Below are 25,987 nucleotides of genomic sequence, written 5' to 3'. Positions count from 1 at the left end.
CCCAAAAAGTTGGTGACACCCTACTAAGAAATGGGACAAAAGAGCAGCAACTCAAGTACCCAACTTCTTGAAGGCCTACACTTGGTGCAAGGGACATCACAGGAAAGCCTCCCCACTTCCTGCTTCAAATGAAAGAGGAAGTGCCTTCAGGGAGGGCATGGTACCCAAGCCATTAGGGTGATGGAACTCTTGCAACTTATACTCTGTCACTGGCTTGCTGTTCATATCCTGGACCCTCCTGGGCGTGGTTCTGCAAGACCATCTTGAATGGGGGAATGAATTATAGAAAGCTGAAAGGGGAAGTGTTAGTGAAAGCAGCCCTGCCAATCCTTGGGGTCTGAGGAGTTTACATGTTTCCTGCCTGGGGGTTGAGTCAAATGGAAAGGCAGGTCAGCATCATGTGCCAGCATGACTTGGTGGCAGGAGAGACACTAACAGAAGGAGGTGTCCCCTGCTCTTTCCCAACCTGTGCCCATAGCAACTGGTCCATCATCAAGAAAGATAACCAGGAGCTGGCTTCTATCCCGGTAGGGGAGGGCACATCTCTCAAGCTCCCATCCCAGGTCTCCATACAAAGATACTGAATGTGATAAACAGATACAGATTCTGCCAGCTCTTATCTTGACTAATAATAACTAATACTAATACTAGAATAACAGCGATTACCTGGTTGATTGAGGGTTTCATGTGTGCCAGCCTTGGTGCCAAGCATCCTATTTTCTGCTGATCCTGAATAATGTAGGGGTTGGGGTGCTGACTCCCCATGCCATTGGAAATCCACGTATAACTTTTGACTCCACCGAAACAACTGCTAACAGCCTACTGTTGACCAGAAGCCTTACTGATAACATAAACAGTTAACACATATTTTGTGTTTTATGTGTATTATATACCAAATTCTTACAATAAAGTAAGCTAAAGAAAAGAAAATAGAAATAAGAAATTTCAAAATGAGAAAATACAGTTACTATTTCCTAAGCGGAAATGAACCATCATAAAGTTCTTCACTCTCCAAAGAATGGTGGGTGGAGGGCATCTTCGTGCTCAGCAGGCAGAGGAGGAGGAAGAGGAGGGGCTGTTTTGCTGTGGCAGAGGCAGAAGAAAATTTGTATCTAAGTGGATCCACGTAGTTCCAACCCATGTTGTTCAAGGGTCAGTTGTATCCCTCCCCTTAATCTTCACGAAGCCTCTACAAGGTAGATGGCTTTAACCCCATTTTACAGATGAAAAAACAGGCTGGAGATTAAGGCTGGGAATTTTCAAGGGCTGTGTGTCTGTGCAGGCTGCTAGGAGAGCTCTGTGTGGAAGACTGGCTAAGCCTTCATTTACATAAAAAAATCAACAACTTTCTTAACATTCATTTAGGAAACAGAGGTGCATTGAGTGGCTTCCCTGTGCCAGGTGGTGCACTAGGAACAAGGGGCCACCTGGAGAATAAAACAAAGGCCTCGCCCTGGAGGAACTCACCATCTAGTGGTGGAGAAAGACCATCAGGTGTAACAATTCACAAATAATCACCAAATCCAAGAGCTGTAAAAAAATCAGACAAGGTACAGAGATCTAAGAATAACAAGTAAGGGCACCTTAGATGGGATAATCAGGAAACACTGCCCTAAAGAAGTAGGCTTTGGGCTGAGGCTTGAGGGATGAGAAAGGGAAGAAGGGAAGTGGGGGGCTTTGGCTCTAATGCTCAGGCCCTGGAATGCTGAGATTAGGTATCTCCCAGTGGGGAGATGGGTACCTCAATTCCTCAGAGAAAGTGGAGAACCTTAAAGGCAGGAGGCGTGTGTAGACAGCCCTCACAAGCCAGGAGGGAGCTTATGAGCCTGTAGCCTGCAGCCTGTGACCAAGCCCAGGGTGGATGGGGAAGGGTAGCACTGATTGAGTGATGTTTTCAAATCTCCTCCAACCAAATCTTAGAAACCTGCTGTCAGTACTGTCAGGGAGAAAACTGCAAATTAGATTCAGTTTTCCTTGAGATCCTAAGGAGAAGAGTATGCCTGGGTAGTTGACTAACCAGGAAGTCCATCCCATATTCTCACTGCAACCTTCACTCATTAGCAAGTGTGCACTGCACATTGCCTGTGTGCCCAGCTGGCATCACACCACCCTGTGATGGCTTATTGTCCTGTCTCTGTCTAGAGAACTTCCTGAGAGCGGGAGCCACGTGTTAACTAAACCAGGGAGACAGTATTGAGTCATGGCTCTGAGCATGGGGTCTGAAGTTAGGCAACCTGGGTTCCAAACCAGGTTCTACCACTCAGTAATTGTGTAACCTTGAGCAAGTTACATACCTGCCTTAAGCCCCAGTTTTCTCACCTGTAAAGACTGGATAATAGCAGTGCCTACTTCAAAGGGCCTTTGAGAGTATTAACCGAGCTTACATTCACAAAGCACCTAGAAACAGTAAGCAACAAATGCAAGCTACCTTTAATAATCATGAATGTTTGTTGAGAGATTACTCCAGTTTGAACAAGAGACCAATATTACTGAGCCCAGTTCTGTGCCTGATTTGGTGCTAGGCACATGCAGGTTTGTTACTTTATTTAACAGCACCCGCCCCCATTTTACTGATCAGGAAGGCTCAAAGAGGTAACGTGACTTGTCAGAGAGCACAGAGCCAAGGCGGGATCTAAAATCAGCTCCTCTGTCACTGGGCTTGGTGACCTGTCCCCAAGGCCAGAGAGGCCTGGGAAGCAAGACTCTCCAAAGAATGGTGGGTGGAGGGCAAGAGACTCAGTCCATCTCTCGTTAGTGAGTCTGAACATGGGCCCACTGTGGAGCTGCTAATGACTGCTTCTTCCCAGTCTGCAGGAGCTTAATAAAAGTCATGCAAAACTCACTGTTTACAACTCTGCGGAGTTTGGACATGAAGTGAAAAACATATCATGTGGAATGAATAACAAATCAAGCAGCTCCTTTTTTTAGCATGGAAGCTGCAGGAGCAGCCCAGAGTTCACCATCACTTGGTGCAGAGAAGGTTAGCACTGCGGCACTAACATCTGTGTGCCTATAACATCCGTGGGCTCCCTCCCTGTCTGCCTGCACCCCCCACACTGAGCTGATGTGTCCAGGCAGGAGACGGCTGGTCTGCCTCTCTTTTGCAACTCCGAAAAGAGAAATGGAAATAAGGTTCTTTCTAAACACAGGGTGGGAAGCCGGCTGGGTGCTCACCTCACCCAGAGAATGGGCGCCAGCTCTGGGTGGCCTGAGAATCAGGGATAACTGCAGGCAGGTTCCAGTAGGCAGCTGTGAAAGTCCTTTGGGCCATGCCCTGTGGAGGCCGTGGAATCTAAGGAGGCAGTGCTGCTGGAGAAAGCAGGGCTGCTGGATGCTAGCCCTCCTCTTCCCAGCCTTCACCATGGGAGCAGTTGCTTCTGGCTGTGACACAGTAAAACCTATAATCATGTTCTAGGACTTATGGCTTACACACTCAACTATTGGTGGTGGGACCTAGGGACATCTTTACATGTTTGAGCCAAATGAGGATAAGCTGTCAGGTGGTTTTGAGATTACATCAACTGACATACTGAAAGTGTCTAGCAGAGACGGACACATACTAATTATGTGTGTGTATGTGTGTGTGTGTGTGTGTGTACATACAGAAGTAAATGCATAAACACATATATAAATATTATATATTAAGACATAAAAATAATATAACCCACAGTTATATGGTATTTCCTATGAACTACACTTTAAGTTATAGATACTTGAGGTAAAGAGAAATTACATATTCTGTCCCAGGTCACAAGCCAACCAGTGGCAGAGCTGAGATTCACAGCCTGGTTAACCTAGCAAGGTCCGTTCACGTCCTTTCAGTGGGATCATCAGGAAGGAGTGAGACTACAGGCTGGATTATTGAAACTCACTCCGTCATCACTTACCCATGAGCAGACAGTCGGAAGAGCACGTTCCTGAGCTCCGGAACACAGGCAAGGATACGTTAGGCATGGGGTCTTCATGGATTCTCAAAGGGCTGCTGGAATGAAGGGAGCCACCCCAGCCCAGGGACACTGGAGTGGGGATAACCGCAGGTGTTCAGCCCAACTCTTAGCCTCCAATGTCCCCTTTCTTCACCCGTGGAGTGTTTGCTCTTGGGTGAGGCATAGTAACACCTACCATCACCATCACATGCGGGGCACTGGGCCAGGCACCATGGCATACAGGCCATCACATCCCTCACAATACTTCAGTGATGTGCAAGTTACATCCCAGTTTTACAGATTATGAACCTAACTGAGGTTAGAAAGATCAGATCACTTGCCCCTGTCACACATGTGGTACGGGCAGAACGGGGCCTGGACCCCAACCCTTATCTGATCTCTTGTCTGCACTCTTTCTACCACATTGCACATCCACCAATGCCCTGGGTCCTCTGGAGCAAAGAACACCCCCTCAAACAACCACCCTGCACCGAGAAACGGAACGTGCGGCAAGCAGAAGCTGAGAGCCTCACAGGGCCAGTCCCCACATCACCCTGTACTGATGTGAACGGTGGTCCCTGGAACCAGGCGAGGTGACAGCTCAGAGGACAATAAGTACAGAGACCCAATTAACCCTATCTGGATTAGCCCCTAAATAATGCAAAGCTGGAGGTGACCAGGCAAAGCTGCAGGAGTGTGTGAGGCTCCCCCGAACACTACCCTGTCAGGGCTCCCAATACCATTCACCAGCAGGCGCCTGAGCAATGGAACCACACGCCACAGAGTCACGGAGGGCACAACTTCATAATGGTAAAGCCAAGAAATAAACTCAGGGCTTTTTCCAAACTGCACAGCCACCCAGTGCCTGGTATTCTTATTTATTTACAGACAAAAATCATAGAAAACTGGAGAAATTTGCCAAAGGCCACAGAGTAGTGGCTAGACATTTAAATTCTTGGCTCACAAAGGAAAACTTTTGCAATTGTCTCTGAGATGTGACGCGAAAGGTCTGGGGGTGCAAGCACAATCCATGAGAGGTCTTTAATGCCCCTGCAGACACTGGGGCCAATACCACGCAGGGGAGAGGTGATGGCTTCATGGAATTCATCTCCAGGTTAAAATAGAGTACTTCTTTCATCTCAACTCTAATCTTTAAACCTTGAGTCAAAGCACTTCCTGAAGCATAAACGTGGCAGCTTTAGTATTTCAAAAACATCAGAAGGAATTAAAGTCGCTTTCATCTTTCTTCTCCTATAACCAAGAATTTACCTTTCCATAGAAAGAGCACTCCCCCAAAACCCCCATATCTTTTACTGTCTAATAAATTTAGGCAGAAAGAACGGAAGAAATCCCCAGACCTGGTTTTATTCCTGCTCTCTCTTTTTGTGGGCTAGTGGGAAGGGAGTGTGGAGCAGTAGGTTGCAAGATTTCATTATATAAACTGTGATCATCTAAGTTCCTACCTCCCTCTCCAGACAGGAACTCCTCCAGGGCAGGGACTTGGGCAAAGCTGCCTTTTTGTCTTATAATGCTTGGCATAAAATAATACTCAACACATGTTTATTGGATGAACAAATGAATGAGTGATTGACTGAATAAAGACCTGGTGGGGAGACCCCACTATTGTATGTTTCCCACCAGAAGAAATTTTCCAGGCTGTTACACTAATCAGGGCTAATATTCTCAGTTATTCTGAGGATTGCTTGAAATTTGCTGCTAATTTAAATAAAATGGTTACGTTTACGCATTAACTAATTAGCGTGGTTCTCAGCAGCTTCACCTCACTAATTGGATTAGTTACACTCTATTTTCTCCTATCCAAGGCCTTCTCTGAGACCTGGGAATATCACAACGACAACAGAGTGAACTTTTTCAATGGCATTGAAGCACAGTCTCTCAAAAGGTTTAAACACAGATGTGAAACCTGTCCCTTTGTCCCGCCCAAGATGTCTTTGGGTCTCCAATATTTTTGGGCCCCACTGGATCCCACTATAAGTTGCTCCACAAAACTCTTCCTATCGCTTTTTAATCATAGCCATTTTGACTGGTGGGAGATGGTATCTCATGGTGGTTTTGATTTGCATTTCTGTGATGATTAGTAATGATGAGCATTTTTTCATTGTTTGTTGGCTGCTTGTATGTCTTCCTTTGAGGACTGTCTGCTCATGTCCTTTGCCCATTTAATGGGGTATTTGTTTTTGCTTGTTGATTTAAGTTCCTTATAGATTCTGGATCGCAGAGCTTTATCAGATGCATAGTTTGTGAATATTTGCTCCCATTCTGTATGTTGTCTGTTTACTCTGTTAATAGTTTCTTTTGCTATGCAGAAATTCTTTAGGTTCCACTTGTCAGTTTTGTTTTTTATTGCCAGACCAAGCTTCTTCTTCAAGGAAAATGAAACTTTCCAAAATATGAGGACTTCATAAAAGACAATCTATCATATGTTTGATGAATGAATGAATGAAACAATGAAGGAGAAACTGGAAGTCAAAATACTGGCATCCTTCCTAGTCCCATCTTTGCCAGTAACTTGCAGTGTGACTTCAGGCAAGTCAGTTCACATCCCAGATGCCATTTTCTTCTTATTATTATTTTTTATTTGTCAGAGGTAACATTGATTTAGAAAATATCTAAGTTCTTGTGACAAAGACAAGACCTGGACACACAGAAAAACCACAACTTGCTACCCCTCTGAGTCAGGCAGGACCATGTTACCAGGTCTGGCCAATGAAATGAGAGAGGAAGTGATAGGAGACACTTTTTGGCCTAGAAAGTGAGAGTCAGGTTTCCATTTCCACTTGGAGGTGACCCAGGTTGGATTGTCACCCCAAAATTCATATGTGAAAGTCCTAACCCCCAGTACCTCATAATATAATCTTATTTGGAAATAGAGTCATTGCAGATATAATTACGTGTGCATGAGGTCACACAGAAGTAGAATGGACCCCTTAATCCAACATGAGTAGTGTCCTTAGAAAAAGGGGCAATTTGTACACAGACACACAGACTGATAATGCCATGAGAAGTATGATGTTAAGCTGCTACAAGCCAAGGGACCGGCAGAAGTTAGGAAAGAGCCTGGAGTAAAATCTTTCCTAGGCCTTCAGAGGGAGCTTGGCCCTACTGAGACCAATCTCAAACTTCTAAGCTGCAGAATTGTGAGACATGTTCTGTTGTTTAAGCCATGCAGCTTGTGGTACTTTGTTATGGCAGCCCCAGGAAACTTCTGCAGGGGAAAAGGTCACATGGTCAAACTATGACCCATAAGAGTCACTGAGTCACTAGTGGCCTAGAGTGTCCCTCAACCTTCAAAAAACTTTGTGAAAAGAGTAAGAAAAATACCTGAAACCTAGAAATAAGGCAAAAACAAAGAGGGGAGGTGGCCTGTCGTTTTAATATTATCCTAAGACATTAACGGGCACACCCAAGAGTATATAATTTTCCAAGAGAATGTACTCATGTTTGACTTTGCTATTTACCTTTTGGTTCTCACTCAGACACTATGAAGTTGTACGCTAACTCCTAGATTTCTGTCTGTGTAGAAAAGATCACATGAAAAGCTATAATTTTATTTCCCCATAGGACATGAACCACTTTTGCGTTTAATCTCTCCATATTATTTTAACATTTTTCTTTAGAAAATGCCTACAGATACTCAGTTCCTCAAATGCACTCAGTACCTGCTTAACCATCTTACAAAGTCAGCAAGATGAACGGGGCCAGCCTGCAGTCCTGCCTTCTTGCGCTTCCTACACTTTCACCATTCTTGGCCATTGCTGGCTGAAATCCAAGTCATGAAGCTCAAATGTTGCCCATATGTAATGCTCAAGAGAGAAACAAATTCAAATCTTGGCTGTGGTGAAGATTTGAAGATTAGAAAATAGAGAATAGTCTGTTTCTAGCACCAGAATGTAGCTTCATAAGGACAGTCACTTTTTTCTGGTTCATCCCTGTTTCCCAGGGCCAAGAACGGTATCTGGCACATGAATGCTGTTCATTGAAAAGGAGCACTATGGACACAGACACACACGGAGAATGTCATGTGAAGGGTAGAGTTATGCTGCTATGAGCCATTACCTTGATTTGGACAAGGTAATGAATTAAAAAGTCATACAATTCCAGGGTGCAAGAGCCCTTAGGAATTCCTTACCTTAAGAGCCTACATGATATAAAAATCCTTCAGAATGTCCCCAGAGCCTGCCAAACATGGCTCAGTGCTGATGACAGAGATGTCAAAATAACCTGAGCCAATGATTGGGAAGAGTTTCCTCATGCTCAGCCAAAACTCTGCGTCTTTATAATTTGGAAGGAGTTTTAACGTCCCCCTTAAATCTGTTCTCTTTTTAAGCTAAACAATTCCTATTCTATTAATTCAAGGACACAGTCTCGAGTGTCTTTACCAATCTGGTAATAATAACAATAGCCAACATTTAGTAAGCAATGACTGTGTATCAGGTTTTGTTCTCTAAACACTTTATGTGCATTGATTTATTTAACCCTTATAACAACTCTGCAAAGTTGGCACTACTATATTCTCTCTTATGCTGCTACAAGTCAAGGGGCCACCAACCACCAGCCAATTTCATTCCAGGCAACAAAATTGAAGCATGAGGAGACACTCACCTAAGAGACTCAGTTAGTAAGTGGCATGGCTGGGATTTAAACCCATATAGTCTGGTTCTTAATCACTGTATATTGCCTCAGAAATTGTCTTTCAGCATTTTCAGGCTTCCTATCAAGTGTGATGTTTAGGGATGAATATGTAAGGTTCCATAGAAGAGGTCAGAAACACCATTACCCTGCGTTGCTTTATATTCCCCAGGCAACAATGTGAAGTGCCACCTCCATCTCCTGCAGTTGTACAGTGCACAACCTGCACAATGGCATGTGACAGTTCCATCCCCATATGCATGACTTTCCCAAAGCTCTCCTTGTCCTATGTGGCCATGGTAACAAGAAAGATTTTGCTGAGAGCTGCCAGTAGGAGGGGGTGACATTCCTGAAAATGCATGTTGAATGTTTGATTTGGGCCAAGTCTGCAGGATTCAGAGGATCTTTGGGGTCCTCACCTTTCCACAGTCTCCTTCTGAGATGTACCCTGACTTCATCCTCAGGTAGCACATCTTAGAGTACCCCTTTTCTTACTCTTCCATGAGCAGTGAACTTCTTGCAGTCTGGAAGATGCCTTTGGGAAGTCTTGCCAGACAGCATCCCCTTACCCTTCACTCAACCCCTACCCCTGCATTTATCATGGGTGGATGTAGGAGCTCAGGTTGGGAATACACAGCCCATCCCCAGGATAACCTTGTCCTTTCCAGCTCTCCCAGCTCAGTGGGCAGGCCACAGCCTCAACAGAGTCCTACCACAGCAGCATCCCTACCCCTTCCTGGGAAATGTGTATAATCTGAGACTGGTCCCAAACCTCCCTACACAGCACTGACAGTTGTGCATCTGAGCACAGCCTGGCGTGAAAGGTCACCCGGACACCAAGTGCTCCCTGTACAGCCCAGCTGCATGTTCTGTGGCTTTGGGGAATGGGGAAGGGAGACCCAAGTCTTTTGAGACTTGCTGCAGCTTCACATCAAGAAGCTTATTTACAAAGGCAGTTCCTAGCATTCCTGGCAAGCACAAATTCACAGTTTCCCAGGCCAACTGAATTTCAAAACAAAGGAATTAGAGATAAGCAGATTGTCAGAGCTGGGAGTGTTGGGCCTAAAGAAACCCAGTCCAGCTTCATCATCTGCAGACAGAAATACAGGCTCAGATGAAACTCATCAGTGGTGAGAGTGGTCAAAACAATCCTTACCTTTGGGTGGAGGTATGTCCAAGAGGACAAATGAGGAAGCCTTCTGGAATCATAGGTTTGAACTTAATGGTGATCGTACAGTGTATACAAAGTTAAGAATTGTGCACTTAAGATTTGTGTATTTTAGTGTAAAATTCTACCTCAATAAAATAGTAAAACAAAATAAAAGCCCAGAGAAGATTAAGGTGATGTTGCAATTGTGTGGCAAGACAAACCCTTGAACTCAAGCATCCCAATGCCCACTTCACTGCCCTTTCCTTAACTCCCTTACATTTTTGGTGACATAGTAACTCAGTGATGCTCCAGTAGTTTATGGGTGGGTTTTCTGTTTTGTTTTGTTTATTTGAGATGGAGTCTCATACTCTGTCACTCAGGCTGGAGGGCAGTGGTGCAATCTCAGCTCACCGCAACCTCTGCCTCCCAGGTTCAAGTGATTCTCCAGCCTCAGCCTTCCGAGTAGCTCGAATTACAGGTGTGCGCCACCATGCCTGGCTAATTTTTTTGTATTTTTAGTAGAGACAGGGTTTTGCCATGTTGGCTAGGCTGGTCTCTAACTCCTGACCTCAGGTGATCCGCCTGCCTCGGCCTCCCAAAGTGCTGGGATTACAGGTGTGGGTCACCATGCCTGGCCTATGGGTAGGTTTTGACCAGGGCAGGCCCCCATGGCAGATGGCACCATGGGGTCAAGGAAAGTCAGTCCAGGGTTGGTTGCAGCTAGAACCTTGAGGGTATTTACACTGAACAGGAGTTAGGATTAGAGTGGAGTAATAATGGTAACACTATCCTTATAGAAATACTAATAGATAACATTTATTGAGGACTTACTACATACCAGGTATTGTTTTAAATATTTCACATGTGTTAAATCCTCACAACAACATTTTTGGTGTATCTACCATTATTAATCCACATTTTACAAATTTAAAAATTAGGCCCAGATTTTAAAACCTTGCCAAGATTTTACAACTAGAAAGGTTCAAAGCTGGTATTTAGATTCAGGCAATCTGGCTCCAGAATCCACACTGTAACTATGACAGATAATGTCCTATATTGTATCATCTGCAGCTGGTAGAGAACTGGCAGCCTCTGCTCAGGCCAACACCTACTATCACACAGACAAAACATTCAACATTTGTCCAATGGTCCAGATAAGATCACAAGTATCAGAAAGCAGAGCAAGAATTTGTGGAAAGACCAACTACTTGTGACCTGGCTACCTTGGTCCACATTCAAGGATAACATGAAGACATTCTATGCTGAAAACCCAGGTGCCCAACTTCATTAATAATCAGAGAACTGCAAATTAAAACCACAGAGTGATAGTACTATACCCCCACTGCAATGGCTATAAAAATATGGGTAATACCAAATGTTGGCAAGGATGTAGAGGAACTAGAACTCTAATATAAAGCTGGGAGAAGTAAGAATTGGTAAAACAATTTTGGAAAATTGTTTGGCAGTGTATTCGTTGGCTCAGGCTGTCACAAAGTACCACAGACTAGGTGGCATAAATAACAATTTTATTTTCTCACAGTTCTGGAGGCTGGGAAGTCCAAGATCAAGATGCTGGCCAATTTAGTTTCTGCTGAGGAACTACTTCGTGGCTTGCAGACAGCTGCTGTATCACTGTGTCTTTCATGGCAGAGAGAAAAGAAAGCTAGTGATCAAGCTCTTTGATGTCTACTCTTATAAGGACACTAATCCTATCAGATTAGGGCACCACCCTTATGACCTGACTTGACCTTAATTACTTCCTCACTTGAAATACTACCAGGGTCAGGGTTTCAACATATGATTTTCAAGGAGGGGCACAATGCAGTCCATAACAATCTGCCCCTGGCTTCCCCAAATGCATGTTTTTAAGGCGTGCAAAATACATCATTCCATCCCAACAGCCCCAAAGGTCTTAACTCATTCTAGCATCAACTCTAAAGTTCAAAGTCTCAACTAAATATCATCTACATCAGGTAAATGAGACTCCAAGTACAATTCATCCCAAGGAAAAATTTCTCTTCGAATGTGAGCCTGTGGAATTAGATCAGTCATGTGGTTCCAAAACACAACTGTGGGAAAGGCATAGAATAGATATTCTCATTCCAGAAGGAGACATCAGAATGAAGGAAAGAGTGATGAGTCCCAAGCAAGCTCAAAATCTTTGCAAGTCAAATTCCATTAGCTCTTAAGGCTCGAGAATAGCCCTCTTTGGCTCAATGCTCTGCCCTCCAGGCCTACTGGGGTGCCAGCATCACTACCATGGCTGTGTGGGGTGGCCCTGGCCCTTAGGCTAGACAGGGCACCAGCCCTTCTCCTGGCCTTATGTGGGAGTGGCAGTCCTGACAATCCCTAAAAATGCCTTTTGCATCATTCTTCCTTTTCTTGAGGAATAGAGCACATTGACAGCCAAATAGCTCTATGGTCCTTACGGTCCTATGGACTCCAAAGTCGAACAGCATTCTTTCATTCCATCCCACTTTCTCTGTCTCCCGTTTAGTTCAAACTGGCAGTCTCTCTACAGGTGTAATTTCATCTCTATTCAACTTCTGTTGAAATGGCTGGCAAAGTCCACCTAAGTCAAACTCATGTTCTCTTTATCATGAGCCACACCTTAGCATTATTTTCAGAAAGAGCTTTCTCAGTTTTTTGCAACATGGATAGCTGATAATTCTTCAAATCTTTAAGTTAAGGTTAAGTGAGGTCACAGGGATACAGCCCTGACCTGACAGGATTAGCATCCTTATGAGAATAGACACCAGAGGGCTCATTGTTGTGTGCTATCTGCCTCTCCCATGTGAGGACACAGCAAGAAGGTGGCCATCTTCAAGACAAGAAGGGAGCCCTCACCAGACACTGAATTGGCCAGCACTCTGATCTTGGGCTTCCCAGCCTCCAGAACTGTGAGGAAATAAGTTTATGTGGTTTAAGGCCTGTGATATTTTGTTTTGGAAACCTGAGCAGACTAATACAGGCAATGTATACTAAAAGTGAACATATGTCAATCCTATGACTCAACAATTCTGCTTCTGGGCATAAATCCAAAAGAAGTGAGCATATATGTATACCAAACGACATGATCAAGGCTGTTCATAGCAGCAGTATTCATGATACTTCCAAACTGGCTGTAGTTCAAGTGTCCATCAGCAGTTGAATAGATGATGAATTATGGTATACTTATAAAATGGAATACTACACAGTAGTTAAAATGAACAAATTACAACTACATGTAATAGCAGGGATGTATCTCAGAAATGTAATGATGAAAGAGTTCCCTTTTCACCACATCCATGCCAACATCTATTGGTTTTTGACTTTTTAGTTAGGCCATTCTTGCAGGAGTAAGGTGGTATTTCATTGTTGTTTTAATTTGCATTTCCCTGATGATTAGTGATGCAGAACATTTTTTTCATATGTCTGTTGACTGTTTGTATATCTTCTTTTGAGAATTGTCTATTCATATCCTTTGCCCACTTTTTGATGAGATTATTTTTTGTTGTTGTTGTTGATTTGTTGAGCTCCTTGTAGATTCTGGATATTTATCCTTTGTTGGATGCATAGTGTGTGAATATTTTCTCCCACACTGTGGGTTGTCTGTTTAATGATTATTTCTTTTGGTGTGTGGAACACTTTTACACTGCTGGTGGGAATATAAATTAGTACAACCACTATGGAAAACAGTATGGATATTCCTTCAAGAACTGAAAGTAGAACTACCATTTGATCCAGCAATCCCACTACTGGGTATCTACCCAAAGGAAAAGAAGTCATTATATGAAAAAGATGCATGCACACGCATGTTTATAGCAGCACAATTCACAATTGCAAAACTATGGAACCAACCTAAGTGCCCATCAACCAACGAGTGGATAAAGAAAATGTGGTATATATTCATCATGGAATACTAATCAGCCATAAAAAGAAATAAAATAATGTCTTTTGCAGTAACTTGGATGAAGCTGAAGGCCATTATTCTAAGTGAAGTAATCCAGGAATGAAAAACCAAATATCGTATGATTTCGCTTTTATATAAGTGGGAGATAAGCTATGAGGAGGCAAAGGCATAAGAATGACATAATGGATTTTGGGGATGTGGCGGGGAAGGTTGGGAGGAGGGGTGAGGAATAAAAGAGTACATACTGGGTACAATGTGCACTGCTTGGGTGATGGGTGTACTAAAATTTCAGAAATCACCACTGAAGAACTTATCCAAGTATCCATGTAACCAAAACCACCTGAATCTCAAAAACCATTGAAATAAAAATAAAAATTAAAAAAATATAATTATGAAAGAAGTCAACGTAAGAAAATATATACTATATAATCCTACTTATGTAGAATTCAAAATCAGGCAGCAATACTCTTATTTTTGATCTGGGTGTGTTCAGTCTGGAAATTGATTAAGCTGTACACTTATAATTCATGTATTCCCTCTATATATGTTTTACTTCAATATAATGTTTAAAAAGATAGTCACTCATTAAAAATGTCACACCATTGTAACAATGAAGAATGTGTTGCCATACTGGGTCCTGTGGGCGTAGCCTGATCTGCTGGCCTGCAATTAACCAGCCAGTAATGTCACAGCAACTCAGTCCCCCAAAAGGACAAGATGGTAGCGGTGACAATGGCCAGTCCCTGGGAGGGCTCATCATTCACACACATAGTGACATACTTGTCATGATGTCCTTCAGTTGTGTGTTTTGGTAGGCAACAGCTCTTTTAAATACTCTTTTAATTGTAATTGCACACATAGGCATATCTTATATGCTCAAATATCTTTTTAAATCATTGTGTACTTCTGGAGATAAGTACACTCTGGGAATGTTATCAATTCAGAACAGGTCAGCCTATGACATTCTTGGTCAAGGGTTGTCTGCTGTACTTTGTTCAACGAACCATTTCTCTTGCCTGTGTCTTGGCATCCTCTTTGAGTATCTGAAGCTTAGACTATGAATGGAGAATTTGTAAGAATAAATTATTTTCCCGGTAGCTGCCCTTCATTCTCCACCAGGAGAAAGTCAGAAGAAGAGCTGGAAAGAAGGCCCATGGCTATAAATTTTGGCCCCAGCTATGATCTACTAAAGGGCAGAGCTGAAGACCATGCCATGGCATTCTGAAGGGACTCGGACATTTCAGGGAGCTTGGGAGAACCTCCCACTCTTGCTAGGGAGCAGCTTGGTTGTCAGAGTCAGAACTGTGATGTACCCATAGTTTCCCCAAAGGAAGCAGGTGTTTCTCTTTAGAAATGTAACCCCTTTCATCCTCCCCATCCTGGAGGATCCTGGAGTCATAGCATCTACTGCCCCACCTTCCTTCCAGGCAAGGCAGATGTGACCCATCCTCTTCAGCTCACGAGGATGTGCCCTAATGAAAAGCCCCAGAGGCCCCTGGTCCCAGAGCTGCCATGACAGAGCCTAGCTCTCCTTCCCCATGCCAGGCACTCACATGCACACTCCTGGCACAGGAATCTCTTAGAGGACTCACCTGAGGCGTCATCCCATGGCATATGTACATGATGGGGACATTCTCTGTATCTGGCCCCTGGTCAAGACACAAATCAGTCTTCAGAGAATTCTGCAGCTGAACATCAGAGACCAGATGGCCACACCACAGAGAGAGGAACAGAGAGAGCAAATGCATTAACTCTGGAGAAACAAGTATTCTGCTGGACAGATTTCATTTCCATAATCAGCCCAAGGCCCTTGAACACTATAGAACCAACAAGCACCAGCTTTTGCCTTGCATAAAGGTGCTGAGGGGAGACCAGCCTCCTTTGAAGGAGAAACACATGTCATTAAACAGTGAGCTGGGTTCTGGGAGTTGAGACAGTCTGGGCAAATATAAGAGATACACATGCATGTGCACACACAAGACAGTGCTTGCTCTTCAGCTCATGCATATCACACACAAGATGGTGCTTGCTCTTCAGCCCCTCCACTTCCTCAGGGGTGGAACAACAGCCTTCAAGTGTCCCTGAGGGAAATCTTTGCTCTTGAATGTTGGGGAAAATGGGCAACATGTTAGCTATTTTCAGGCCTCAGAGGTCCCCTGGGACCAGACGCTCTCTGCCTCCTGCAGACCCAGCAGTGGCTTGGCCAGGCCCCATGCTGGCCCACCTGCTTAGGGTCTTCCATAGTGGGAGGTCAGGTGGTAGAATAAGAGGAGGGGGCCAAGGTGGGAGCAGGAGAAGAGAACGGCATCTCTTACCCTCACCTATGGGTGGATGGATCCAGTCTTGGCAATTAACACATGTCTGGGCAAGAGAGCTGACATTCAATGTCACTTTCTTGCTTACACCCACTCTCAGCCCTCGGAAAGGGTAGCCCATTGTCCTCATGGCCCTGCTCACCGGCCACAATTGAGTGGACCATGGTGGGCACCGATCCACACTTCAGAATTAATCACTCTCTTTCTCTCCCTCTCTCCTCCCCATCTCATCACTCTCTTATCTGTCTTAGGAACCTAAACAGGACCCAGAGACTGTAATTGGTGGGTGGTGGCCACTAGAATTGCAAGGCTGTTTAAACTGGGCATGGGGGGGTTCTGTTGGCCATGGCCATGTTCAAGCAGAGAAAGCCAGTTGTGAACAAGGATGTGATGATGCACGAGGCAGACAGAAGGAGAGACAAGAGAGACCATCTTGCCCCTGCGGCAGCTTCAGTGGCTTCCCAGCTGTAGTGTCCATGTCCAACTGTACTTCAGTTCCTACTCCTGTAAGAGTCTATGGTACCTTCACCCACCTCACCTTAACTTGAGCTGGCTTGACTGGGGTTCTCTCCTTAGCCATCAAAACACTCTGCCCAGAACAGGGGACTGGAGAACAGAATCCAGGGAAGACAAGGACAAGAGGCCACAGGGAGGCCATCTATCTGGGGGGAGGCCAGAGACAGCAGCAGGGCCTTTGTACTCCTGATGGCTTGTGGCAGGAGTGAAATGAAGCCAATGAAGAGGCATGAGATGGAGCCGACAACCAGAGGCCCATGTGTGCTCCAAGCATACCCTGTTCCTAACAGGGGACAAGGAACAGAGTTGAATTCTTTTCTTTTGAGCTTCCTTTCCTCTACTGGGTGGTAGCACCTTTAATCCCAAACTCGCAGTTCAGAGATTCTGAAGAAATACTGTAGGAACGTGTGTCTCAGGCAGAGCCCCCGGTAGCATTTCTGCAGCAAATCCTCCATTATAAACCAATTCCTTGGTTTGCCTTAGTGGGAAGAGCATATGTAAACACACTTTGTTCTCGTCCTACAGCCCACGAAGAGGTGGGTGTCATATCTAAAGCCAAGCACTGTAACCCATTAGGAAAATCTGCTAACTGCTGTTGCAAAGAGGAAGGCCTGGAGAGCCCTGATGTTAGACTTGGCTTTCCCCTGGGTTCTTAATGCCAGTGCTTGGGTGAGAGGGTGGGTGTCTTTTGATAAAGTCCTCCCTGGCTCTGTGTCGTTCCTGCCCACCCCCCACCCCCACTACCCCTTAGGAAGGTAGTCCACTGAAGCAGCTAGAAGCAACAGGCTGGGATGGAAACCTGGCTCCAGTTGTGGGGTCTTGAATAACGCAATGTAACTCCTTCCTGTTTGTTTTCTCCCCTCTAAAAGAGGAATAATAATAGTGCCTACCTCATAAAGCTGTTATGAGGATTAAGTGAAACAATATCTGCAAGTGCTTAGCGTAGGGCCTGGCAAATAACAAATGTTGCAATAATTGTTAGCTGCTATTATTACTGCTGTAACCTTCCTCAAAGCCATTCAGGGAAACCAGCTTTTAGGAATGCGTCTATGTGTCAGGTACCATGTGAAGTGCTTTCCACATATGTCTCACCTAATTGTCATAATGACTAGCCAGGATGAAGGAACTGTGGTGTAGGAACAAGCTCCCCTCTCCTCCCTGTCTGTAGTGCTATTCAGCCTGTGTGGACACTTCCCCACATCGCCCTTGGTCTTGGCCTCCTCTTTGCCTCTTCCCTTGGCTCTCAGCTTATCTGCCACTCTGGAAGCCTTTCCCAACCCAAGTCTTGTATGAGATCACTGCCCTGTGCTTCACTAGCACCCCATTTCTCTTAGGGTAGCACTTAACCAGTTGCATTCTTGTTCCTTCTTCACTTGTTTGTCTCCCCTGTTAGTCATCAGACTGGGTCTCAGTCTCATTGGATATCATATAGGCCAGGCACAAAGGAGACAGTCAATACTTGTTGAGTGGGTGAGTGAGTGGGTATATGAAAAACATGAGTAGATGAATGGCATTCCCAAATGAATGGAATCATAGTCGGGCAAGTGATAGAGCTGGTCTGTCAGACTCCAAAACCCAAGCTCTTTCCATAATGCAAATGGCTATAATCCTGAGACTGTAAAATATGCCCTATGAAATGGCATTACTGTGACCACTAAGGTTTTGCAGCTTGTCAAGTTTACATAGCCTTTAAGGGGCAAAGCTAACATTCAGAAGCCAGGCATGTCTGTTTCCAGATGCCCCTCCATCTCTACTCTCAGCACCAGAGCTGTGATTAATCCAATGCTCTCCCATCTCTTGGACATGGAGCTCAATGATCCAGGGGAAACTTATGCCCACACGATGGGGCCCACAGGTCCTTAGGCCTGCAGGAGTCATTAATGGGGCCCATTAGTGGATTAATGGGCTGGGCTATAGACTTGATACTGGCTCAACTCAGAGTCCCAGAAGTCATTTGTCCTGAACAATGTCATTTGGTCATGAGTTGGAATAGAAAAAGGAAAAAGAAATTATGCCCCTGAAAAGGCATCTGGTCTCTTCATTTTAGGACAAAAATAATTACCAGGAAGAATGAGTCAGACCCAGCAAATACTCTTGCTATTGTGGCTGCATCCCACTTTGCCCATCTTCAGCCAGGTTGCCCCCATTAAGAGTTTATTATGCTCTTTGACAAGCAGGCATGTCTCTGCTCATGTAGGGGCTCGGCCCGTGGAGGAGGCAGGAGGGAGGGGAGGGTGGCTGGGCCCTGAGCAGTGGCGGGCTGATGAATGTGCAGGGGGTCAGAGTCCTCTGCCAGCCGCAGGGATGGCTAACACAGCTCAGCCCTTTGGGATGACAAGCGAATGGTTTTCAGTGTGACAGTAAAAATAGGCCCGGCTCTGAACCCAGACAGATCTAGATCACAACCCCGTATTTTCCACTTACTATTTGACAAACCAAATGTTTCTGGGGGTGGCATGGAGGGCCTACATGGTAAACCTGTTGCACATGCGTATAAGATGAGATGTTTTTGCTTGGAGGATGAGAATGCCTTTGGCCAGGACCCAAAATTGCAGTGGGCACATGTACACACCTCTACTGTTACTGCGTCCCCTGCCTCTCTGGGGGAGTTTGGCTAATCCTGCTTAGCCACAGCTGACAGCCTGCTGAAAACATGAATCCAGAAGCTTGCCCTGGCTCACGCAGGCTTGGGGCCAATAGTTTCTCTGGAGCCACAGCAGCATAACTCTCCTTTTAGGATTGGGTTCCACCATGGCCAAGCAGCCCACATAGCTTGCTATGGGTAGAGTGTGGGGCATCAAAGGCAGCTGTGTCCTCAGGATGGTTCTGGGGAGGTGAATGGGACAGATAGGCACCTTACAGTGCAATGTGTTTCCATGGTGACAACAGGATCTGGAGACTCAGGTACTACCTAAGCAGCACTAGCTGAGGTGTTTGCTGAGATGTGAACTGCACCAGACTGAGAAGTGGAGAGATGAGAGGTCACTGCATGGTTCTCTTGGGATATGTCAACCATGCCATGGGGACACTCATGGGAGGATAAGACTGTCTCCTACAAGCTGGTATTCTGGATAACAGAGACCCTGGGGCTAGAGGGGGTGGGTCTAGGATTCCAGTTCTGTCTGCTTTGGAATCCTAGGATGTATATAAGAGTTTGGGGGTACATAGGGAGCACTGAGCCCAATCTCTCAGCAGATTCTTCCCACTCATAGGCAATTGTCCTGTTCATCTGGGGCAGGCTTTGAACTCAGCTCTAACCACAGCTCATCAAAAGAAGAGACCTCAGTTCTTCCTTCAAGTTTTCATCTTGAGATATCAAAAAAGGTCTGAGGGGACACTCTCCAAAGGAAAGAATCAGAGTGATACCAGAAGCTGGTTTTTTAGACTTGGTTTCACTGCTGATTATGTGAGCTTGTGAAAATCACTCTTTGACTCTGTTTCCCCATCTGTGACATGGAGATAATATAATTAAGCCTACAGAGTAGTCTTGGGGGCTTGTCATGGCAAAAGTTTATGTGTTCAGACTGTAAGTCAGCAAAAGCCAGGCAAGATAGCAAAAAATCAATCAAAATACCATTTAAAATACCTTATGGCATTTGACCTGTATGGTCCACGGAATATTGAAAAAATGGGAGAGTTTATCATATTCAAAGTATTTTAACTTTAGACAGAAAATACATTTTCATCTAAGGTCACATATCTACAAATCTTAGATTTTCTTTTACTCTATGGGGATAGTACTGAATTACCCCCGTTTAACAGATGAAGAAACTGAGGCCCATGACATTAAGACACTTACCTGGGAAGCAGCCTGGTTAAGATTTGAACCAGGTCTGTCTGACTCCAAACTCTATGCTCTGCCCCCTCCATCTTGCTCCCTCTCATCAGGGAGAACTGCTCTGTGCCCATCAACAAGCAGTACTAAAAATACAGCAAATATAATCAACTCAAGATGGCTCTGTTTCTAGAACTCTTCTCAGGGAGGCTCTGCATGTGAATGGAAGGCATCAGCCCCTTGGTAGGGGAGGCACACAGGGCGACTCATAGACCCTCAGGCACCCCAGCTGGGAAAACAGCAGGTGTTTGTTACCTTACCTTTCAATCTTAAGCTAACTGCTTTATTGTGTGTTTTATTAAGTGGAATATGCAGGTGTGGGGCCAGAGCTGAATTGCTTAGGACTATAAAGGAGAGACAAGTACCTCTCTCAAGGGACTGGAGGGGTTTGGGCTGTAAAAGTCAAGGCTTGCAGGTGCAGAACCCGCGCCCGCTCCCCAGGCCTACTGCAGTTCTTCACGGGAGCAGCTGAGAGGCTCTTTCCCTCCTCTCTCTTTCTTCACTATGCTTCTTTCTGTCTGTGTCTGAATGAAACCCGGAGGAGGCCAGCTCCTTACCACTCCGTAGGCAATGATGTCTGAGTACATCCTCATCTCTGGGTACACGCTGACCAGGTACCACCGGAAGGTCTTGCACTGCAGCTGTTTCCTCAGAGCCTTCCTTGCGGTGATGTCCCCGATGTCAATTCCTGAGTCCTGCACAGGGACGCGGAAGCAGAGGTGAAGCCACTCCCAGGTTGCAGCTTCTCCCCAAACTCTACTTTGGCATGACCTTGTGCCGCCAACCAAGATTCCTAGAGACTAGTGAAGGGACCATGTGGCACGTTAACTCTTGCATTTTCCCACGGGCACCTTAACCCCATAAACATCCTCATTTAGACTACGAAACATGAGGTCGGCATTGCCGGGCACTGTCATCAAAGGCCATTGAAAATAAAGATGCCAAATCCTTAAAGAAAAAAAAAAAGCTATAGTCTGGATGTAGATGAAAGAAATGGGAAGAATCCATCTGAATAAAGCTTTTCCCTACCTCAAGAGGCAAAGTGAGAGATTCTGAGCTTTAAGGTGAGAGAGAGAGGGGAAGGAAAAAGCTTTGAGATAAAATGATGCTAATTCTGATACTATTCCTAAGAATCATAACAGCTAAGGCTTAAACATTTCCAGAGTGCTAGGCCGTATTCTGAATGAGATATGCAGTATATATTTATATTTATTTACTTTTATTTATATGTATGTATGTTGTCCCATTCACACCTATAAAACAGCACCACATAATCCTCCTTTATGGATGATGAGTTGAGACAAAGAGAGGTTCAGTAACCTCCTGAGTAACTTGCCCAAGGCCCCACAACTAATAAATGGTGGAGCTGAGATTTGAACCCAATTAACCTGGGTCTAGAGTTTCTGCTTTTAATGTTACTCTGTGTATTTGGAAGATGCCATTCTTCTGCCTCCTCAGACGAAGTCCTTGCAGGAGAAGCAGACTCCTTCAGCCTGGGAGTCTTGGCGTCTAGAGTACTTGTTTCCCTCCTTTCTCAGGAGCATCAGTGAGGTGGCCCCTGAGCCAGCATGGTGCAGCAGCCAGGGAGCAGAAGTGAGACGTGAATGCGTCCAGGAGTGAGAAGGCTAGAGAAGCCCCCCTCCCCACATTGCTTGTAGAGCAGACTTGGGCAGCACTAAGAATTCCTGGGCCTGCATACCAGCTGTTGAATAGGGCACAGAATTGGCTGAGAAAAAGCTGATGCAAAAGCAGAGGCTGCAGAAGGGTCCATCCTCTGGGATCTGATGAAGACCCAGTGCGTCTCAGAGGATGACACCGTGGCAGGGATGAAGGCCAGCATGCAGATGGGCGTGTGGTATCCCATAAGATGCCAACCCAGAGTGGAGGGCAGATGAAGAAGTGAGCTCTCTCTCACCGACACTGTGGTCCATACGCTCTCTGTGTAAATCCCTGGTTCAAACATCAACTCCAGGGATCAAGTTACTGAGGTCAGGCAGATTTTGTCTAAAATATCTGAGAAAGATCACAAAAATGGCTGCATTTATCTGGACATGAACAAGGCAAATTTTTGACATCAGACAATGTAGGCTTGAGTGAAAACACAATTTAGATATAAAAGAGATAGATTCCTTTTTGCTCACAAGAGTTCAGCCAATATAAAAATTTGAACCTGCTACAGCCTGACGGTTAAAGTTCTAGAATGACAAGGAGCTATTTTGGCTTCCTAGTACTTCTTAATGACCTCATCTGTGACTTGTGTGCGGCACACTCCTGCCCAGAGCCTTCTCTGCAGCTGTTATCTGAGCCTTTCTCTGCTAGACTCTGGCTCCTTAAGGTCAGGAAACTTCCATCAGACTTACCTCTGTGCCCCCAGTCCTAGCACTGAGCATGAGCTACATTGCTGGGTGGAGAAAATATTTATGAAGTGGTGAACACAGGAACTGGCAACAGATGTAATCTACTTTCCACTCCGACTCCAAAGCATTCATTAAGTATTAACCATTTACACTCCACGGTACTTTATCCTTATATCAGAAAACTGTCCTAGGACCCATCCATTCCTTCTCCCTTTGTGTTATAATTGCCTTTATGTGACTAAATTTAACACTGTGTCTGTTTTATAGGGAGCCACTAGAAGAACCTGTCTCACAAAGGCCTCTGTGTTTTCCTAAACTTCTGGGTTCCCACAGGAAAAGTATCTTTCTGCACTTAGGAACAGGGCAAAGTTTGCCTCCCTCCACATGATCGAGTAAAAGATGAGAGAGACACAATCCACCAGGTGGCCATCTCCTGCAACGAAGCTCAAGCACTAGCCCTTTGTTCAGCTTATCTTTCTGAGTATGAAGTCCCCTTCCCGTTCCTGTGTATTAATTGACTTTTGCCTTTCCGTTTTAATAGTTCAGCATATCTGCACTGTGTGTTTACTGTAAATTTCATCAAACCCATCTTCAAAGCAGGAGGCATACACTGAGAAGAAAGTAAACCTCTGAGAAGGTCACCTTGGCCCTTATTAGAAAACAATAAATGCATCTTCCTCTTTTGCCAAATACTTGGTGTAGTGAGTTGAACTGTGGCCTTCTCTAAAATTCATGTCTACCCGGAACCTCTGAATGCGACTTTATTTGGAACGAGGGTCTTTACAGATACAATTAATTCAGGATCTCAAAATGAAATCATCCTGCATTTAGGGCTTGCCTAAATTATGACTGTATGTGACTATATATGACTGAAATGACTGATGTCTTTATAAGAGGAAAAAAGAGTGGTCTGGACACACATAGAGACAAAGAGGAGAAGGCCATGTGAAGACAGAGGCTGAGACTAAGGTGATACATCCACAACCAGGGACCCCTCAGGGCCACCAGAAGCTGGCCAAGGCAAGGAAGGACGCTCCCCCCTCGAGACTCTGGAGGGAGCACAGCTCTGCTGGCACCTGGATGTTAGAGAATAAATTTCTGTTGTTTGAAGCCATCAAGTTCATGGTAATTTGTTACCATAGCCCTAGGAAACAAATATATTAACTTAGCCACATAAAAGTGTCCAGTATTGCAGCCACATAGTCACAAAATTCCTTATAGCCAGACTTAAAGGAGGGCTATCACTGAAGCACATGACAAGCCATCCCTGGCACTCAGCCTGTCTTTGGGCAAGAGAAGCAGTCTAGAGCTCCTGAACCCTGCTTAAGAAAATATTGATGTTTTGCTGCAGAGTTTCTGTTTATTGATAAATAAACTGATTTTCAGTTAAAGTAGCAGGTTGCAAGAGGTGAAGGCTCTTCGGCCTTTCAAAAGCTGGGGACTGGACGTGCTAAGGGAGCAGGTGAGAGGGCCAGTTCTGCTCAGCGCACAGCTCTGAGGAGGTCTCAGCTTAGAAGGCAACAAGCAGAGGGTATCTGCCCAGCATGAGCATTTTACAACTGTGGAAGGAAAGTATAGGGCATAAACAATCACAGCACCAACAAGAGTTAACACTTGACTAGCGCTTTCTGTGTGCCAAGCACTGATCGAAGTCTTTACATGTATTAACTTATTTAATTCTCAAGGCAGCCACCTGGGCAGGGTTGACGGGCTCCAGCTCCATATTTGCAGCTAGGATGCTGTAGACGAAAGGTTAAGTAAATTGGGAACAGATGTGCTTGCAGCTGAGGAAAAGGGATTGGGGCATAGCTATTTCAGGGGCAGCTGGTAAACCTCCTAGGGAAACTGTGTGAAGCATATAGCATCCATGCATCCTCCTTCTTCTTTTCCAACTGACCTTTACCAAGCACCTGTTTATTATGTGTCAGACACTATCCTAAACACTCTGTATACAAATAAGAATACGTCACACTCTCGGCCTGAAAGGAGAGTCTGGGAGTTTCAGACAAGTAAACATACTCTTTGTGAACAAGTGTGAGGCATGGAAAGGAAGAGAAAGTGAAAGAGAGAATAGAAGAGGGGCCTCATTCTTCTTACATTGTGTGGAGGCCAGGATTGGGGGCAAAGGAGGTAAGCAGTCAAAGAAGGCTTCCTGGAGTAAGCAACACTTGAGGTGAGTTTGGAAAAATGCGAAGGACGAGCTAAATAGGTGTTACCCAAACCTGGCCACCCTAACCTCTCATCTGGAGGGCTTTTTAGAGATTCTGGCTCCTACCGCTCAAAATCCTCTCTGAGGATGAGATCCAGATGAGAATTTTTTAAAAAGCTCTCCGAGTGATTCTGATGCAGTTGGTCTGAAGGTCTGCTTTTAGGAGTCACTAACCAAGGAAGAAAGGGATTACACACACCGCTGGCAGACTCACTCATTAATAAGCGTTAGCAAGGCGTCACCAAGCTCTTACCATGCGCCCTGCCTTGTGCTAGATATAATAACACAAAAATGTAAAGCAGTCTGTCCTCAGAGGGCCCATGGTGTGTTGTGGTGGTTCTCAGTGGTTCTGAAGAACTTTCTCAAAAAACAGATTCCAGGGGCCCCTTCCAAACCAATTAAGTGGTCATCTGTGGGGGTGGAGCCCAAGTGATTTTGAAGTTCAGCCAGATTTGAAAACCACTGTTCTAATGAGAGGGAGACGTTTAGATAACAGAACACTCTTTCACAGGCTGGTCATGCAATGACAGAGATATATATAGGAGGGGGAGCTCTTTCCCCAGTTGGAGCTGGCTTTCTAGAGGGGGGATCCCTGGAGCTAGTCTCAAAGGATGGGGAAGATTTAGTACGGGTGGTCATACAGGAAGAGGTAGAGGGTAGGGAATTCCAAGCAGGATGAGCAAGCACTGAGTCGTGAGAAACAGCATGGCATGGACGGTGTGTAATGGGCAGTTCCCATAGTCAACACAGTGTATGCAGACTTCAAAACAGGGAGTGGTGGGCAGTGGGGTTAAAATACAGGCAGAGGAGAAAGCATGGGAACCTTTGATGCCATGACAAACACTGGGCTTTGTGTTTGATTTTGTACATAGAAGGAGTCATTTAAAGATTTTTTTTTTTTTTTTTTTTGAGACAGAGTCTTGCTCTGTCACCCAGGCTGGAGTGCAGTGGCACAACCACGGCTCACTGGAACCTCTGCCTCCCAGGTTAAAACGATTCTCCTGCCTCAGTCTCCTGAGTAGCTGGGATTACAGGCACGTGCCACCAAGCCTGGCTAATTTTTGTATTTTTAGTAGAGATGGGGTTTCACCATGTTGGCCAGGCTGTTCTTGAACTCCTAACCCCAAGTGATCCACC

At 45.1% G+C, this 25,987-nt stretch overlaps 1 protein-coding gene across 3 annotated transcripts in view; it reads right to left on the bottom strand.

Moving 5' to 3' along the window:
- Positions 1-25,987, bottom strand: part of GALNT18 (polypeptide N-acetylgalactosaminyltransferase 18) — a 365,529-nt gene that overhangs the window by 40,748 nt on the left and 298,794 nt on the right. For 2 of the 3 annotated variants that reach the window (XM_050757416.1, XM_050757418.1), the window contains 2 exons: positions 20,842-20,979; positions 15,211-15,306 (listed from right to left, as the gene is read on the bottom strand). In XM_050757416.1, coding sequence (XP_050613373.1) covers positions 15,211-15,306; positions 20,842-20,979 — 234 coding nt within the window. The remainder of the gene's footprint in view (positions 1-15,210; positions 15,307-20,841; positions 20,980-25,987) is intronic. The other variant, XM_050757417.1, reaches the window with a different exon arrangement.

The sequence above is a fragment of the Macaca thibetana genome, chromosome 14 (assembly GCF_024542745.1).
Source record: "Macaca thibetana thibetana isolate TM-01 chromosome 14, ASM2454274v1, whole genome shotgun sequence".
Taxonomy (NCBI): Eukaryota; Metazoa; Chordata; class Mammalia; order Primates; family Cercopithecidae; genus Macaca; species Macaca thibetana.
Note: the sequence above shows the minus strand (reverse complement) of the source record. Positions and strands in the feature narration are given on the sequence as shown.